Source organism: Anolis sagrei, chromosome 2 (assembly GCF_037176765.1).
Source record: "Anolis sagrei isolate rAnoSag1 chromosome 2, rAnoSag1.mat, whole genome shotgun sequence".
NCBI classification, from domain to species: Eukaryota; Metazoa; Chordata; class Lepidosauria; order Squamata; family Dactyloidae; genus Anolis; species Anolis sagrei.
The window spans coordinates 12,961,028-12,977,846 of NC_090022.1; the positions used below are offsets into that span (position 1 = coordinate 12,961,028).

Below are 16,819 nucleotides of genomic sequence, written 5' to 3' on the forward strand. Positions count from 1 at the left end.
AATTGTGCTCGGAAGCTAATTGGCAGCCAGTGGAGCTGGCGTAATAGCGGAGTGGTGTGCTCCCTGTACCCAGCCCCCGTTAGTAATCTGGCTGCCGCGCGTTGGACTTGCTGCAGCTTCCGGGCAGTCTTCAAAGGCAACCCCAAGTGGCCTTGATCTAGATCTGGGAGATCTCGCAAGGCTGGGCTGGTGGTGGCCCTCTTTACCTTCCTCCTTCTCCCCTGCACCTTCCTTCCTGCCAACTGGCCCCAACCCAAAGAAGGCAGGCCATGGCCTTCAATGGGTGGCGGCATAGTCCCAGGCGATGATGATAGGTCTTCTCCACCAGGACTATCCACTCTGGAGACTTCTGGAGCAGCAGCAGCCGGAGGGAAGAAGAGCTGGCCAAAGAAGGGGGCGCCACGAATGCTGCTACTGCCTCTGGAGCAGATAGTCCCAGCGGAGGAGGCTCCTCATCACTGACTGGGCGTATGCCATCTCCACTGCCTGTGGAAGGCTGCGACCTGCCTTCCTTGAGTGGCTCTTCTTCCCTCTGGGAGCTCCCTTCAGTGGGTGATGGAGGCGACATAGGCTCAGGCGCCGATGAGGAGCCTCTTCCACTGGGACTATCCGCTCTGGAGACTTCTGCAACAGCAGCAGCTGGAGTGAGTAAGAGAGATGGAGGGAGGGAGCGGGGAGGTGGCAGTCCTCCCTATTTTGTGGATTTTCACTTATCGCGGATGGTCGTGGAACACAACACCCGCGATAAGTGAGGGAATTCTGTACAGTGTTCTCTCACTTATTGCAGAAGTTACGTTCAAGGACCACCCGCGATAAGTGAAAATACACGAGGTAGGGACGCTATATTTATTTTAATATTATTTGAATATTTATATATTACTAGCTGCACCCACCTCATAGGAAACCTGCTACAAAACAGGAGCTTTTTTGTTGAGTTTCAGGGCCAGAGAAGCAGGTGGCGGAAACAGAAGAACGGCCTGCCTCAGGGGAGCGTGCTTGCCCCATCCATGTTCAACATCTACACAAATGACCAGCCACTGCCAGAAGGGACAGAGAGTTTCATCTATGCTGATAATCGTGCCACTACCACTCAAGCAGGGAGCTTTGAGATGGTTGAAAATAAGCTCTCCAAAGCTCTAGGTGCTCTTACTGCCTATTACAGGGAAAACCAGCTGATCCCTAATCCATCTAAAACACAGACATGCGCCTTTCACCTTAAGAACAGACAAGCATCCCGAGCTCTGAGGATTACCTGGGAAGGAATCCCACTGGAGCATTGCAACACACCCAAATACCTGGGAGTCACTTTGGACCGTGCTCTGACCTACAAGAAGCACTGCCTGAACATCAAGCAAAACGTGGGCGCTAGAAACAATATCATACGAAAGCTGACTGGCACAACCTGGGGATCACAACCAGACACAGTGAAGACATCTGCCCTTGCGCTATGCTACTCTGCTGCTGAGTATGCATGCCCAGTGTGGAATACATCTCACCACACTAACACAGTGGATGTGGCTCTTAATGAGACATGCCGCATTATCATAGGGTGTCTGCGCCCTACACCACTGGAGAAATTACACTGCTTTGCCGGTATTGCACCACCTGACATCCGCCGGGAAGTAGCAGCCAATAGTGAAAGGACCAAGGCAGAGACATCTCCAGCTCATCCCTTGTTTGGGTATCAGCCAGCACGTCAACGACTTAAATCAAGACATAGTTTTCTTAGATCTACAGACACACTCGCTGGAACACCTCAGCAAGCGAGAGTCCAAAAGTGGCAGGCCCAAACCCAGCACCTCAATCCATAGGTGATACCAGATGAGAGACTCCCCCCTGGGCACTCAGAAGACTGGGCGACTTGGAAGGTGCTGAACAGACTGCGCTCTGGCACCACAAGATGCAGAGCCAATCTTAAGAAATGGGGCTACAAAGCGGAATCCACGGCATGCGAGTGCGGAGAAGAACAAACCACTGACCACCTGCTGCAATGCAACCTGAGCCCTGCCACATGCACCATGGAGGACCTTCTTGCAGCAACACCAGAAGCACTCCAAGTGGCCAGCTACTGGTCCAAGGACATTTAACCAACTACCAAGTTTCCAAAATCTGTGGGTTTTTTTTAAAATCTGTGTGTTTGTTTTGTTCTGTTAGAAATGTAATACAATGGTATGGTTGCTGATGACACGATAAAGAAAAATAATAGTAGCTGCCCCCTGCCATGCTTTGCTGTGACTCACTCTGGTTATCTGGAAAATAAAGTAATGAGAAAGTGTTGGTTTCTAATATATGTAATGTGAATAAACAGTAATTCTTGTTGTTTCTTTGTCAGTGTTGCTGTGGAAATTTTATCATTGGTGGAGTTCAGAATGCTCTTTGATTGTAGGTGAACTATAAATCCCAGTAACTACAACTCCCAAATGTCAAGGTCTATTTCTCCCAAACTCCATCTGTATTCACATTTGGGCATATGGACTATTCATGCTAAGTTTGGTCCAGATCCATCATTGTTTGAGTCCACAGTGTTCTCTGGATGTGGGTGAACTGCAACTCCCAAACTCAAGGGCAATGCTCGCCAAACCCTTCTAGTATTTTCTGTTGGTCATGGGAGTCCTGTGTGCCACATTTGGTTCAATTCCATCATTGGTGGAGTTCAGAATGCTCTTTGATTGTAAGTAAACTATAAATCCCAGCAATGACAACTCCCAAATGACAAAATCAATTTTTTTGAGTAATGGTCAGTCCTTGTATTTATTTATTTATTTATTTATTTCAGTTACTTCTACCCCGCCCTTCTCACCCCCGAGGGGGGACTCAGGGATGCTTACAAGAAAGGCACAATTCTATGCCTATGTCAAATATACATACATACATAAAAGCAATTAGGGTTAGTAGGTGTCTTGTGGCCAAATTTGGTGGCAATTCGCCCAGTGGTTTTTGAGTTCTGTTAATCCCACAAATGAATATTACATTTTTATTTATATAGATTTTAGTAGGTATACACTTTTTAAAGTCTTTATAAACTTAAAATAAGCCTTGTACCTGTTTTACTGAGTACTACTCCTCCTCCTCCCCTCCTTGCAGCTCCCCCAACCCGCTTCCCTGTCAGTGTAGTGGCTGCGAAGGAAGGAACTAAAGGAAGCAGGCCCTCCTTTGCCTTTCCCTTCGCTGGGTGAAGAGAGAGAGCGCGAAGGAAAGGAAGGAAAGGCCCTTCAAGGCTGGAGAGAGAGAGGACTGGGGAGAAGGAGGAAAGTGCCTCGGAAAGCAGTGGCACCAAAAAGCCGCAAAACAGGGAAAATGAATATTTATTTTAAAACCGTGAAACAGCGAGTCCTCTAAAAGCGAACCACAAAGTAGCGAGGAAACACTATATATATAATGTATTGTCGAAGGCTTTCATGGCTAGAATCACTAGGTTCTTGTGGGTTTTTTCGGGCTATATGGCCATGTTCTAGAGGCATTTCTCCTGACGTTTCGCCTGCATCTATGGCAAGCATCCTCAGAGGTGAGGTCTGTTGGAACTGGGAAGGGGTTTATATATCTGTGGAATGACCAGGGTGAGACAAAGGAAGTGAATCTTTCAACTGACCACCTTGATTAGCATACAATGGGCTGACTGTGCCTGGAGCAAACTCTTCTTGAAAGGTAGTTTTATATATATAACTATATATATAAGCTAAACCTGGCCACGCTTCGCTGTGACTCAGTCTGATATGAAATTAATGAGATAGTAAATAAAAGTTGTGAACCAAGAAAACACATCATTCGATTCAATACCCTGCCTCGCATTGCTGTGTCTATGTGCACGGAAAGGAAAGAATAAGAAATAGTGGGTTGACTACGTTTTTTGTTTGTCAATAGTGGGTTGACTACGTTTTTTGTTTGTCCATTTTCTGCATAAACATAAAGATCTGACGGTTTACCAACTTTGGAGCATGTGACATATAAATGCCCCTAAGAGAATATTTTCTAAATCCAAACCACACACTTGCAAAGATTTCCTCTGCGCTTTAATCATAGCAAATACAAGGTGCGTTGGGAACTAAAGTTGTTAGTACTCAAATGCCATGTTGGTTGGAATGAGTGGTATGCCAATAGCAACCAATCACAGCTTGGTTATACTGCTGAGGTGGGAGGAAAGCTGTGCTGTGACTGGTTGTTATTTCTTCTACTGCTGAGGTAAAATGAAAGCTGCTATGTGATTGGTTGTTATTTCTTTCACTTGAGACTAGTTATGTGCTCATGACTGTCACAAAGCTTGCTGACAGAATCACTTTTATTTGTGCAAAAACTCTTTTACGTTTATCAAACACTCAAGAGGTGATATAAGCATATTGTTGACATTTTTCAGGGGCCAACATGCACTTGCAAGGTTAAAAAAAATCACCTTTTGGACCAATTCCATGTTTGGATGGCACTTTGGTTCCTAACCTGTCAGACAAGTGGGGGCTTCTTGTCCGTAGAAGATGTATCATGACTCCTTTGAGACTGAAGCTCCATCCACAGTTAACATTGAATGCAGTTGCAAAACAGTATTGAAGAAAGTGGTTTCACTGTGCAGATAATTACACAGGAAAGCCTGGAACCGATTTCCTCTGCATACAAGCACAAAGCGTTGATGTACTTCCATGTCATATCCAAGAAGTAGTGGTGTGTATACATACATTCTTCCAGCTTGATCTGATGTCTGCATCAGTCACATCAACCACCCCTAGACTATTCTTTCTTTGTACAGGAAACTAGTATATCTACTCAACTCTCCCCGGTCCCTTGCTTTCGTCCCTTTCTTTCTTTCCCTCTACTCATACCTTTTCCCCTTTGCTGTATCTTTCTTTCTTCCTTCCTTTTTTTTTCTTTCTTCCCCATTTCCTTCCTCTCTCCCTCCCATTCCTCCTTTCTCCCTTCTCCAGAGGCCCCATCCACAGTAAGCATTGAATGCAGTTCCAAAACAGTATTGAAGAAAGTGTGCAGATATAATTACACAGTAAACCCTGGAACTAATTTCCTCCACATACAAGCACATAGCACAGCTGGTAAATTACCACCAGCAGCAATAAGATCTACCAACCGAAAGGTTGCCACTTCGAAGCCCGGATCGGGGTGAGCACCTGACCGTCAGCCCAGCTCACTGTTTACCTAAGCTGTTCAAAAACAGCTTAGAGCGATAAGTAGAGAAATTAGGTACTGCTAAAAAGTGTGAGAGGTATTTTACGACACCTTAAGTGTTTAGGACTGTGTGATGTATCGGCGAATAATGTGTGCAGATCCCAGGAGGGTGGCCTTTTGTAGCTGGCAGATGGTAATCTTGTCAGCGCCAATTGTGTTTAAGTGCAGGCCAAGGTTTTTAGGCACTGCACCCAGTGTGCCGATCACCACTGGGACCACCTTGACTGGCTTGTGCCAGAGTCTTTGCAGTTTGATCTTTAAATCCTCATATCATGTCAGCTTTTCCAGTTGTTTCTCTTCAATCCTGCTGTCACCTGAGATTGTGACATCGACAATCCATACTTTGTTAACACGATCGTGAGGTCAGGTGTATTGTGCTCCAAAACTGTCTGAATCCAGAAGTCTCAGAGGAGCTTGACATCTTCATTCTCTGTAACTTTTTCAGGCTTGTGACTCCACCAGTTCTTTGTCCCAAGCAGATGGTGCTTGTGGCACAAGTTCCAATGAATTATGCTTCTGCTTGTATTATTATTATTATTATTATTATTATTATTATTATTATTATTATACCACTTTGATGGCTGAAAGCAAGGAGGAGCTGAGGAGCCTTCTAACCAAAGTGAAAGTCTGATGGCCATTCTTGTGTTTCCATATTTGCTGACATATGGCATGCATCACCTTTCAAGATTTTGAACAGTTCAGCAGGGATCCCGTTGTCTCCTGCTGCCTTGTTGTTAGCAATGCTTCTTAAGGCTCATTCAACCTCACTCCTCAGGATGTCTGGTTCTAATTCCCTCACCACACTGTCAAAACTATCCTCGATATTATTATCCTTCCTATACAGATCTTCTGTATAGTCTCGCCACCTTCTCTTGATCTCTTCAGCTTCTGTTATGTCCCTGCCATCTTTGTTTCTTATCATTCCAATTTTTGCCTGAAATTTACCTCCAATGTTTCTAATTTTCTGGAAAAGGTCTCTGGTTCTTACTATTCTGTTGTCTTCTTCCACTTCCATGCATTGCTTGTTTAAAATTAGTTCCTTATCTCTTCTGGCTAATCTCTGGAATTGCGCATTTAACTGGGCATATCTCCCCCTATCACTGTTTACTTTTGCTTTCCTCCTTTCTTGGGCTACTTCCAGTGTCTCAGCAGACAACATTACCATTTGATTTATATAGACTAGCCGTCTCCTTCCACACGTTGCTGTGGCCCAGTCTCTGTATATGTGGGTTTTTTTTGTGTATATATGTGGTTTTATGCATGCATTGTAAACTTTTTTTTGCTTTTAAAGTCCTTTCTGCTGTGTTTTTCAGTGTTTTTATGAGTGATGGGCACTCATTGGCATAATAGGTGTATTGTGTCCAAATTTGTTGTCAATCCGCCCAGTGGTTTTTGAGTTCTGTTAATCCCACAAACGAACATTACATTTTTATTTATATAGATAACACTATGCTTAATCCAATTTCATTCGTATTTATTTCACAGCCTCTGAAAACAGAGCAAGGAACTGCCTATGTAGAGAGAGGCATTTCCTTCCAGAAAAAAAAGTCACATCCAAGTTCTTGAATGACAAATGCCCGCAACTTTTCCAGGGGAGACGAATGTGCCTCTTCCCTGTTGACATTTGTCAGGCACAAGGCGAACATGCAGAGGTCATAACGCTTGCACAAAAAAGGGGTTGCAGATGCATGTCCAGACAGCAGGCAAGACAACTAGAATAGAGACACAATTCAATAAGAAGCAGCCCTTCTTCACAAACAAAAAAGGGATTCAATCATCCACAGTTAGAATTTTTTTTTAATGGAAACCCAGTTTATGAAAGGGATATTGCATATAATGGGATTTGCGTACCTATGGATGTCAGTATCTATGTGGGACCCTGGAACTTTTTTGTGTGTGCATCAGGAGCAACTTGAGAAACTGCAAGTCGCTTCTGGTGTGAGAGAATTGGCCGTCTGCAAGATTGTTGCCCAGGGAACACCTGGATGTTTTGCCATCCTGTGGGAGGCTTCTCTCATGTCCCCACATGGGAAGCTGGAACTGACAGACGGGAGCTCACCCCACTCCCCGGATTCGAACCGTCGACCTTTCGGTCAGCAGTCCTGTTGGCACAAGGATTTAATCCACTGCGCCACTGGGGGCTCCCTCCTGGAACTGAACTCCAGCAAATACTGAGAGCCCTTTCTACTTACAGTTAGATTCTGATGTCCATGGATTCTGTATCTAGGGATTTCAACCATCCACGCTTTGAAAATGTTTTTAAAAATCCAAAAATCAAACCTTGGTTTTGTCATTTTATATATCATTAAACTATATCATCATTATATATAATGGGACTTCAGCCTCTATGTATCTTGATATCCACAGAGACATCCTAGAACAGCGTTTCTCAACCTGTGGTCGGAATCCCTGGGGGGGTCGCGAGGGGATGTCAGAGAGGTTGCAAAGATCATCAGAAAAAAACGTATTTTCTGTTGATCATGGGTGTTCTGGGTGGGAGGTTTGGTCCAATTCTCTCATTGGTGGGGTTCAGAATGTTCTTTGATTGTAGGTGAACTATAAATCCCAGCAAATACAACTTCCAATTTTCAAGGTCTATTTTTCCCAAACTCCACCAATGTTCACATTTGGGCATATTGAGTATCCCCGCCAAGTTTGGTCCAAATCCACCCTTGTTTGAGTCCACAGTGCTCTCTGGATGTAGGTTAACTACAACTCCAAAACTAAAGGTCAATGCCCACCAAACCCTTCCAGTATTTTTTGTTGGTCATGGGAGTTCCGCATACCAGGTTTGGTTCAATTCCACCATTGATAAGAGTTCAGAATGCTCTTTGATTTTAGGTGAACTATAAATCCCAGCAATGACAACTCCCAAATGACAAAATCAACCCACCCCCACCAGTATTCAAATTTAGGCATATTGGTTATTTGTGCCAAATTTGGTCTAGTGAATGATAATACATCCTGCATATCAGATATTTACATTACAATTCATAATAGTGCCATGATCTTATTGCCTGGTTTTGTGTGAAGCCAGGAAATTAGGCCATACTTTAGATCCGTTCTGCGTATATTTGAAATCTGGGAGAGGGTTGCCATGGAAACGGGAGCAATGCAGGGGAGGGACCAGCATGAGGCGTGATGGAAATAAACTGTCAGTTGGAACTTTGTTGTGTTCCCTAATGAATGTTTTTGAATTAACTTTGTTTGTGAGGTAATTTCTTCACCAGGAAGCTACAGATCTGGACAGAAAGTAGCAAAACTACTGTTATGAAGTAGCAACAAACATAATTTTATGGTTGGGGGTCACCACAACCTGAGTAACTGTATTTAACGGGGCACAGCATTAGGAAGGCTTAGAAACATTGTCCTAGAACCAAACGCCAATGGATACCATGGAGCTGGTGTACACTGCAAAACTAAGCTATCCCAAACTGCAACAAAGGAGAGCCTCCTTCTGCAAACCACACTAATATTTGGCTCAAACTGGAATAGAGTAAGGTCATGTTACAGGATCTCCCTTAACTTCACTCACTGTTTGGGTGTAAGACATCCCTCAAGATATTGTTTATGCACATAATGATTTTAAAACTATAATGGAACCCATAAGGACTAGAATCATGCTTTAAAACAAGACAAAGTAGAAGAAGGTTCCCGGAAAGGCTGAAGGCTAATCTTAATTCCAGCCTAAGCACAATGTGAAAGTTACTAGTCTGTAGAAGAAGAAAAAAGTTGGTGGACTATGTGAATCATTTTCAATCTGAAGGGAAAGAGAAAGCAGAGGGAGGAAGGGAGACTTCCATATTACTCCCTCCAAGCGATCAGGTAAACCACACTATAGGTAACCCCACTCTGTGTGGAGGAGGAGACACATGTGCCCCATCCGCATGTCCTTTTGGGCCATGATTTTTTGAGAAGTTTCGGCAACTTCTTCCTTCGCCGGCAACCCGAGGTCAGTGGGGCTTTTCCTGTTCTCTGAACACTGTGTGAACGGTTTCTGCCGCGAGTGCCTCCGCTCGTGTGTGCTGCAGTGGGACCGCTGGCTGAAGCCCTTGCCACAGTCCAAGCACTTGAAGGGCTTCTCTCCCGTGTGGGTCCTGCGGTGTCGAACCAGGTCGGAGCGGTGCCGGAAGGTCTTGCCGCAGTCCGCGCAATTGTATGGCCGCTCCTTGGCGTGCATGCGCTGGTGCCGGCTGAGGAGCGAGGCCTCGCCGAACTTTCTCCCGCAGTCCGGGCACCGGTAAGGCTTGTCGCTTGCCGTGTGAGTCCGCTTGTGCACCACCAGGTTCGAGCTGTCGCTGAAGCCTTTGCCGCAATAGGAGCACTTGTACGGCTTCTCGCCGGTGTGGGTCCTCCGGTGGCGGACCAGGTAGGAGTTCTGGCAAAAGCACTTGCCGCAGTCCAAGCATTGGTACGGCTTCTTGTCGGCGTGGATCCTCCGGTGTGCAATCAGGTTGGAGCGGTCACTGAAGCTCCTCCCGCAATGGAGGCACTGGTACGGCTTCTCTCCCGTGTGCGTCCGCCGGTGTTTCAGCAGGTCAGAACTCCGGCTGAAGCCCTTCCCACACTCCAGGCACACCTTTTTCCTCTGGTCCATCTGGATCCCTTCTTGGGCAGGTTGCTCTCCATGTTTCCGGCCAACTTTCTGGCAGGCTTCCTCGCCAAAGGGGCCTTCATGCTCATTCTCTGCTTTGTGTTCATTTTCAAAGGCATCTAGCTGCTCCTGGCACAGAAAAGCAGTTTCTCCAAAGGCTTCGGATGGTTCCGTTTTCTCAGAACATTTGAGCTGAGGTTTTTCTTCCTCGACCTCGCTCACCCACCCATCGCCTGCTGGAAGTTAAAAAAGCAGAGAGTTACGCATATATAAATCATTCCCTGTGCAAAATCAAAAGTGGAAAAAGTGAGATCTAATCACAGTGATATGTACGCCTTGTGTCGTACACCAGAGCAGGAACACCTCTGACCTTAAACACCACGCCAGCTTGGTAAAATCAGTAAGCAGTTTATTGAAGAATATATGTACCCAAAGTAGAGGCAAAGATGAAGTACTTTGGCCACAGGAAAGGAAAGCTTAGAGAAGACAATGATGCTGGGGAAAATGAAAGGAAAAGGGAAGACTAAGGGCAAGATGGATAGCATCCTTGAAGTGACTGGATTGACCTTGAAGGAGCTGGGGGTGGTGACAGCCAACAGGGAGCTCTGGAGTTGGCTGGTCCATGAGATCACGAAGAGTCGGAAACAACTGAATGAATGAACAACAACAATGTACGCAAAGCAGTAAAAATAGCCAAAAACCACAAAGGTCCAATATATAAAATAGCCTATAAGCTTCAAGGGAAAACAAGATCCATGAGTACATAAAAATCCATGAAATTAGGCACTTGAATTTATGAAACAAGACAGCAGGAAAATCTCATAGATAAATCTTACGCTTGGCAAAATCTTGATACATGAAACCAAGAGCACTTGAAAGCAAGACCGTGATCATATTCCAACGTTGACCTGACTGAGGCAACTCTCTCCCATGAATCATTATAAGGCTTTTTCAGATCCAAAACTGAAAGGAAAGCATTTATCTTGACCTTCCCACCAGATAAAGGTTTTGTTATTTCTCTTTTACTGTAGATGAACTGATAAGCTCACTCTCGGAAGACTTTGTCTCTGTTTACTAAAACTCTGCTTTCTGTTCAAACTTTCATCATCTTCCCTCTCATTAACTTCTGCATCTGACAAATCATCCTTAGACAGCTGATTTGAAAAAAAAAAAGCTGTGAAGGGCGCTTCCCAAGTATGTGGCCTTGTGAATCTTCCTGAGACAGCTCGGGCCTCTCGCCTGAGCTTAACTCAGGCCCAAGCAAACCCTCATCCCTCATGCCAACAAGCCCCAGCACACCATCATGAACATCAGCATGAACATTGGAAACATCAGACGCAATCACAGGCTGAACAGGTTGACATACAACACCTTGGTCAGTTCCTAGCTAGGTTACGGCCAGGAACTCAACGTGGGGCTCCTCGTGAAGGCTATTTGAGAAATACAGCTGATGAAAATGTGACAGCCAAACAGATCTCCAGTGTGCTTATTTCAGACCACAAAAAATAGATCACATAAGGACTGTGCCAGAATTTCACCTGTTTCTGGGTCCTCTAAAGTCGTTGATCTTTATCTAAAAATTCAGTTCAATTCAAAGTGCTGGCTTTGGCCTATAAAGCCCTAAACGGTTCTAGCCCAACTTATCTGTCCAAACGCATCTCTCCTTATGAACCATCTTGAGCTTAAGATTGTCTTGGGAGGCCCTGCTCTTGGTCCCGCCTTCGTCACAAGTGTGTCTGGCGGGGACAAGAGGCAGGGTCTTCTCAGTGGTGGCCCCTCGGCTATGGAACGCCCTCCCTAGGGATATCAGATCAGCCCCCTCCTTTTTAACATTTTAAAAAAAAAAGTCAAGAAATGGCTTTTTGAGCAAGCGTTTGCAAATGTAGAGTAACTGACATAGGCATATGGAATGACTAGACGATGGAACTGGACAATGTTTTTAACAAGGAGACACTAATGACTTATGCTTTTATTGATGTTGTTATGGTTTTTATTATGTTAATGTTTTTAATTGTATTTATGGTATTGTGGGCATTGAATTTTGCCCTGTAAACTGCCTTGAGTCGCCTGTGGGCTGAAAAAGGCGGTATACAAATACAGTAAGTAAGTAAGTAAGTAAGTAAGTAAGTAATAGAAAGCCTAAAACTGTTCCAGACCAGAGACTGCCTCCTTCCAGATGCCTGGATGATGACATCAATAGCAGAAGCTTGTTACGTGTTCCATCAATAAAGGAGGTTTCAGTCATGCAGATGTGAGACAGAAACTTTTCTATGGCTACACGTCTGTCATGGAAATGCCTTTCACTAAGTTTGGAAAAGTAAGCTAGTCATGCAGGCTGAGAGAGATGTAGTCCAAGAAATAACTTTTAAAGCTTTTCAGTGCAGGAATGGCATTCTTACAAGACCAGGAGTATGAAAATATTCTTAGCAGAATGGCTCCTAAATTAAAGGTTTTTGATTTGTGTGTTTTTGCCTAAAGGGATGCTGCAATGCATCATCTACGTATGATCATTTCCCCAACTCCCAAATTACCTTTGCAGCACTCAAACTGTTTATGTTTGCAGCCTAACTTCGTCTGAGGATGAAGGAATCAACCCAACTGAGCTATCTGTGCTTGTTTCAATCCAGATCTTTCCTTGAGCTGGTTTACTCACCCAATGAGCTGGCCTCTCCCTCGCTGTCTGGCTTGGCTTCTCTGTAGAGCTGCCACTGTCCGTTGTTCGATGGGCCTTGCTCTGCCTTGGCAGCATTCCCAAGAGCTTCCCGAAAACCCTTGGGCACCTGGAATGGCAATGAATCAAATAATAAAATTTATTGACAGTTATTTATAGTATTTATATACGCTTTTCTCGCCCCTGGAGGGACTAAAAAACAGTTTACACAGAAATAATGGCAAAATTCAATGCCTTACAAATGTAAAACAAATCATAAGTCAACACCATATAACACCAAGTCAACACAGGTTAAACCCCTGTGCCGGCAGGACTGAAGACCAACAGGTCGCAGGTTCGAATCCAGGGAGAAGCAGATGAACTCCCTCTATCAGCTCCAGCTCCTCATGCGGGGACATGAGAGAAGCCTCCGACAAAGATGATAAAACATCAAATCATCCGGGCGTCCCCTGGGCAACGTCCTTGCAGACGGCCAATTCTCTCACACCAGAAGCGACTTGCATTTTCTCAAGTCGCTCCTGACACGACAAAAACACACACCATATAACTGAACATAAAAAGATAGTTCATAAAAAGATTAAAGGACATGATTGGGTAAGAGGTTGACTCACCTGCGGTTCCCACTGTGTGGGCTCTTGTTGCCTCTGCAGGAACTCCTCTGCCAAAGCCACTGCCTGGGTGCAGTCCTCCGCTCCTCGTTCCCGGACACAGCTTTGGATCTCCGAGGGAAGGATGGTGAGGAACTGCTCCAGGACCACCAGCTCCAAGATCTGCTCCTTGGAGAGCCTGTCGGGCTCCAGCCACTGGCGGCAAAGGGCCCGGAGGTGGAAGCAAACCTCTCGCGGGCCGTCTGCTTCCAGGTAGCAAAACTGCCGGAAGCGCCGGCGCTGGGCCTCTCCGCTGATGACAGGGCTTGGCTTCGGGACCTCTGCTTTCAACTTCCTGGCATCTCCCCGGTTTGCCGCCTCCGAGCCGAGGGCAGCTGGCTGAGTCTCCCCCATCATAGGCCGGGCCATCCATTCCGCTCGGGGCCACATCCAAGCGTCGGCAACCCCCTCAAAGGGGAAGCCCTTGCTGTTCTCCTCCCAGGGTGTGGGAAGCAGGAGCTGTGGGCTGCCCCACCCAAGGTGAGGGGGCTGTGTGGCCTTGAGGAGCTCCTGGAGGGATCCGTCCCAGCCCTGCGGCAGGATCTCCCCCGGTTCCTGCTTCACTTGCTGAGGGGCCGCCCAACCCAAGAGGTCCTTCATCGTCCCACATTGAAGATTTCTGCCTGGCCTTTTGGATTCCTTCCCTGGCTTGGACCCTCCGGGATCTTCCAGCACTTCTTGCTCCAGGAGCGGGAGACCTATGGATGTTGCAGCATTGTTTGCCACAGCCGCCATCGTCTCTCAGCCTAGAAGCAGAACAACTATCTTTATTATTATTATTATTATTATTATTATTATTATTATTAGAAAGACAATACAATTAGTACACAGCAAACTAATAAGATCACTATACTGGCTTTTGTATTAAATCACACGTCAAACACTTCTAGGACTGTGTGATGTATTGGCAAATAATGTGTGCAGACCCAAGTAGGGTGGCCTTTTGCAGCTGACAGATGGTAATTTTATCAGTGCTAATTGTTTTTAAGTGCAGGCCATGGTCTTTAGGCACTGCACCCAGTGTGCCAATCACCACTGGGACCACCTGTACTGGATTGTGTCAGAATCTTCCTCTTCTTTCTCCTCCCCTCCTTCTTCTCCTTCTCCTTCTTCTTCTTCTCAGTTTTAAGGATTTAAACCAGGCATGGACAAACTTTGGCTCTCCCTCCAAGTGTTTTGGACTCCAACTCCCACAATTCCTAACAGCCTACTGGGTATATCCTAGAAGCATTCTCTCCTGAGGTTTCACCTGCATCTGTGGCAAGCATCTTCAGAGGTTGTGAGGTCTGTTGGAAACTAGGAAAATTGGGTTTATATATCTGTGGAAAGTCCAGGGTGGGAGAGGTAAGTGTGAATGTTTCAATTGGCCAGCTTGATTAGCATTTGATGGCCTGACAGTTTTTAGATGTGGCTTGATACTGTCTGGGGGAACCATTTGTTAAGAGGTGATTAGCTGTTCCTGATTGTTTCTTGTCTGGAGTTCCCCTATGTTTGAGTTTTGTTCTTTATTTACTGTTATAATTTTAGAGTTTTTTGGTAGCCAGATTTTGTTCATTTTGCTCAGAGAGTTCCACTGCTGAACAGCTCTCACAGTCAGGAAGTTCTTCCTCATGTTCAGGTGGAATCTCCTTTCTTGTAGTTTGAAGCCATTGTTCCATTGCGTCCTCCTTTCTATGACTTCCTCTCACATATTTATACATGGCTATCATGTGTCCTCTCAGCCTTCTTTTCTTCAAGCTAAACATGCTGAGCTCTTTAAGCCGCTCCTCGTATGGCTTGTTCTCCAGACCCTTTATCATTTTAGTCGCCCTCCTCTGGACACATTCCAGCTTGTCAATATCTCTCTTCAATTGTGGTGCCCATAATAAAATGCACACGTAGCCATGTACAATTACAACATATATAAACACATCATTTAAAAACCCACAAAACATGATTAAAAATACACATACAAACAAGTACCACTGCAACAGACATACACAAGCATGCCTGATCAAAAGCACATGAATATGCACCATCAAAACACACAAGAAAAACCCCATACAAGCATTCATCATACAAAACACACACACAAAGATGCAAAATTAAACATACTTCATAAAAAATATACCCAAATGTGCATGATTTAAACACACACACACATGCACCATGAAAACACACACAAATATGAACTGTCAAGAGATACATACAAGTATGCAACATTATATTATATTATATTAGTTCTTAAAAATCACATTATTGGGGTCACATGTCCACTATTGGAAGCTACACAGATCCAGCTTCAGATCCTCCCTCCAAGCCTCCAAGGAGAGGATCCCTATGCCTTTCTTTCAATTCCTTGCATGTATTTATTTCTCAATGGCACTGATCCCCTTTCCCTTTGATCTGAGCCTTGCTGCCTTGCAGAGCCCACTTACCCAGCCAAGCTGCTTCTCCCACGTGGGAGGCGGGGCCAGCAGACCGGAAGGAACGTTGGGAAGCCAGCGTTCTATTGACAGCCTTCTGCTCGCAAGCAACTTTCCCACGCTGCCTCTCTGGGCCTGATGGAGGGGAGCTCTCCATGATCTTAACCCTTTCCCCGCCTCCGTATGAGACCCATACCTGGGAGTTGGAAGGGGAGGACCCCAAAGGTCATCCAGCCTCACCCCATTGGGCCAGACAAGAATGTCACAAAAATTTAATATGCAGATTTGAGAAATGTAAAATGAATATGGTGTGTGGGAATGAATGGAAGAATGGAAGGATGTATGAAGCTAATAATTTTGGAAACACCAGTAAAAGACCCAGGCCTGCAATGACTAACTTACCTGCTTGCTGGACTGTAATTAAATGTTGCTAATGATAAATAGTGAAGAAGTTAGGGGAAAAAAGAGACACCCAGGAGACCTGGCAGACAAAAAGGTCTGGGTCTGTTTTGTTAATTAAAGAAATGTATGACATCATCATCCCTGGTGGTGCAGTGGGTTAAACTGCTGAGCTTCTGAACTTGCTGACCAAAAGGTTGGTGGTTCGAATCCGGGGAGCAGGGTGAGCTTCCGCTGTTAGCCCCAGCTTCTGCCAACATAGCAGTACAAAAACATGCCAATGTGAGCAGATCAATAGGTACCGCTTTGGCAGGAAGGTAACAGTGCTACAGTGCTCCATGCAGTCATGCTGGCCACATGACCTTGGAGGCATCTATGGACATCGCTGGCTCTTTGACTTAGAAATGGATATCCCTCTATGAACCATTTTGGCTAAGATTGTCCAGGAAAGCCCTACTCTCGGTCCTGCCTCTTTCGCAGGCATGATTGGTGGGGATGAGATGGGGCCTTGTCAGTAGTGGCCCCTCAGCTATGGAACTCCCCAACAAAATTAGATCAGCGCCCCTTCTCTAGGCCTTCAGGGAAAAAAAGGTAAAAACATGGCCGAGGCACCAAGCATTTGGGCAGTAAGCAATCCAAGGAACAAACAGGGATTATGTGGAATTGCTATTTGATATTGGAATGGCTTGGAGTATGCTTTTGGATCATGTGATTTTAATGTTTATATTAATGTTTTAACTCCATGTTTTAATGTTGTTACATTTTATGATTTAATGGATAGTTTCATGTTATTTTTGTTTCATTAGGTTTCTATATTTTTATGAGATATTAAATTTTGTTGTGAATATGTTGGAAATCGCTAGAGTCCCACCACCCCGGGGTGAGAAAAGCGGTATATAAATGAATGAATGAATGAATGAATGAATGAATGAATTCT

At 45.1% G+C, this 16,819-nt stretch overlaps 1 protein-coding gene across 2 annotated transcripts; it reads right to left on the bottom strand.

The window, feature by feature from the left end:
* Positions 1-6,623: 6,623 nt before the first annotated feature.
* On the bottom strand, positions 6,624-15,593 carry LOC132765752 (zinc finger and SCAN domain-containing protein 31-like). 2 transcript variants are annotated; one of them, XM_067465289.1, is made up of 4 exons: positions 15,496-15,593; positions 13,043-13,824; positions 12,414-12,540; positions 6,624-9,993 (listed from the first exon to the last, which is right to left on the bottom strand). In XM_067465289.1, the coding sequence occupies exons 2-4, from the start codon at positions 13,811-13,813 to the stop codon at positions 9,002-9,004; spliced, it is 1,890 nt and encodes a 629-aa protein (XP_067321390.1). In that variant the 5' UTR covers positions 13,814-13,824; positions 15,496-15,593; the 3' UTR covers positions 6,624-9,001. The 2 variants fall into 2 exon arrangements, with proteins under 2 accessions (XP_067321390.1, XP_067321389.1); XM_067465288.1 differs by having other exon boundaries at positions 6,624-9,996.
* Between the last annotated feature and the right edge of the window lie 1,226 nt (positions 15,594-16,819).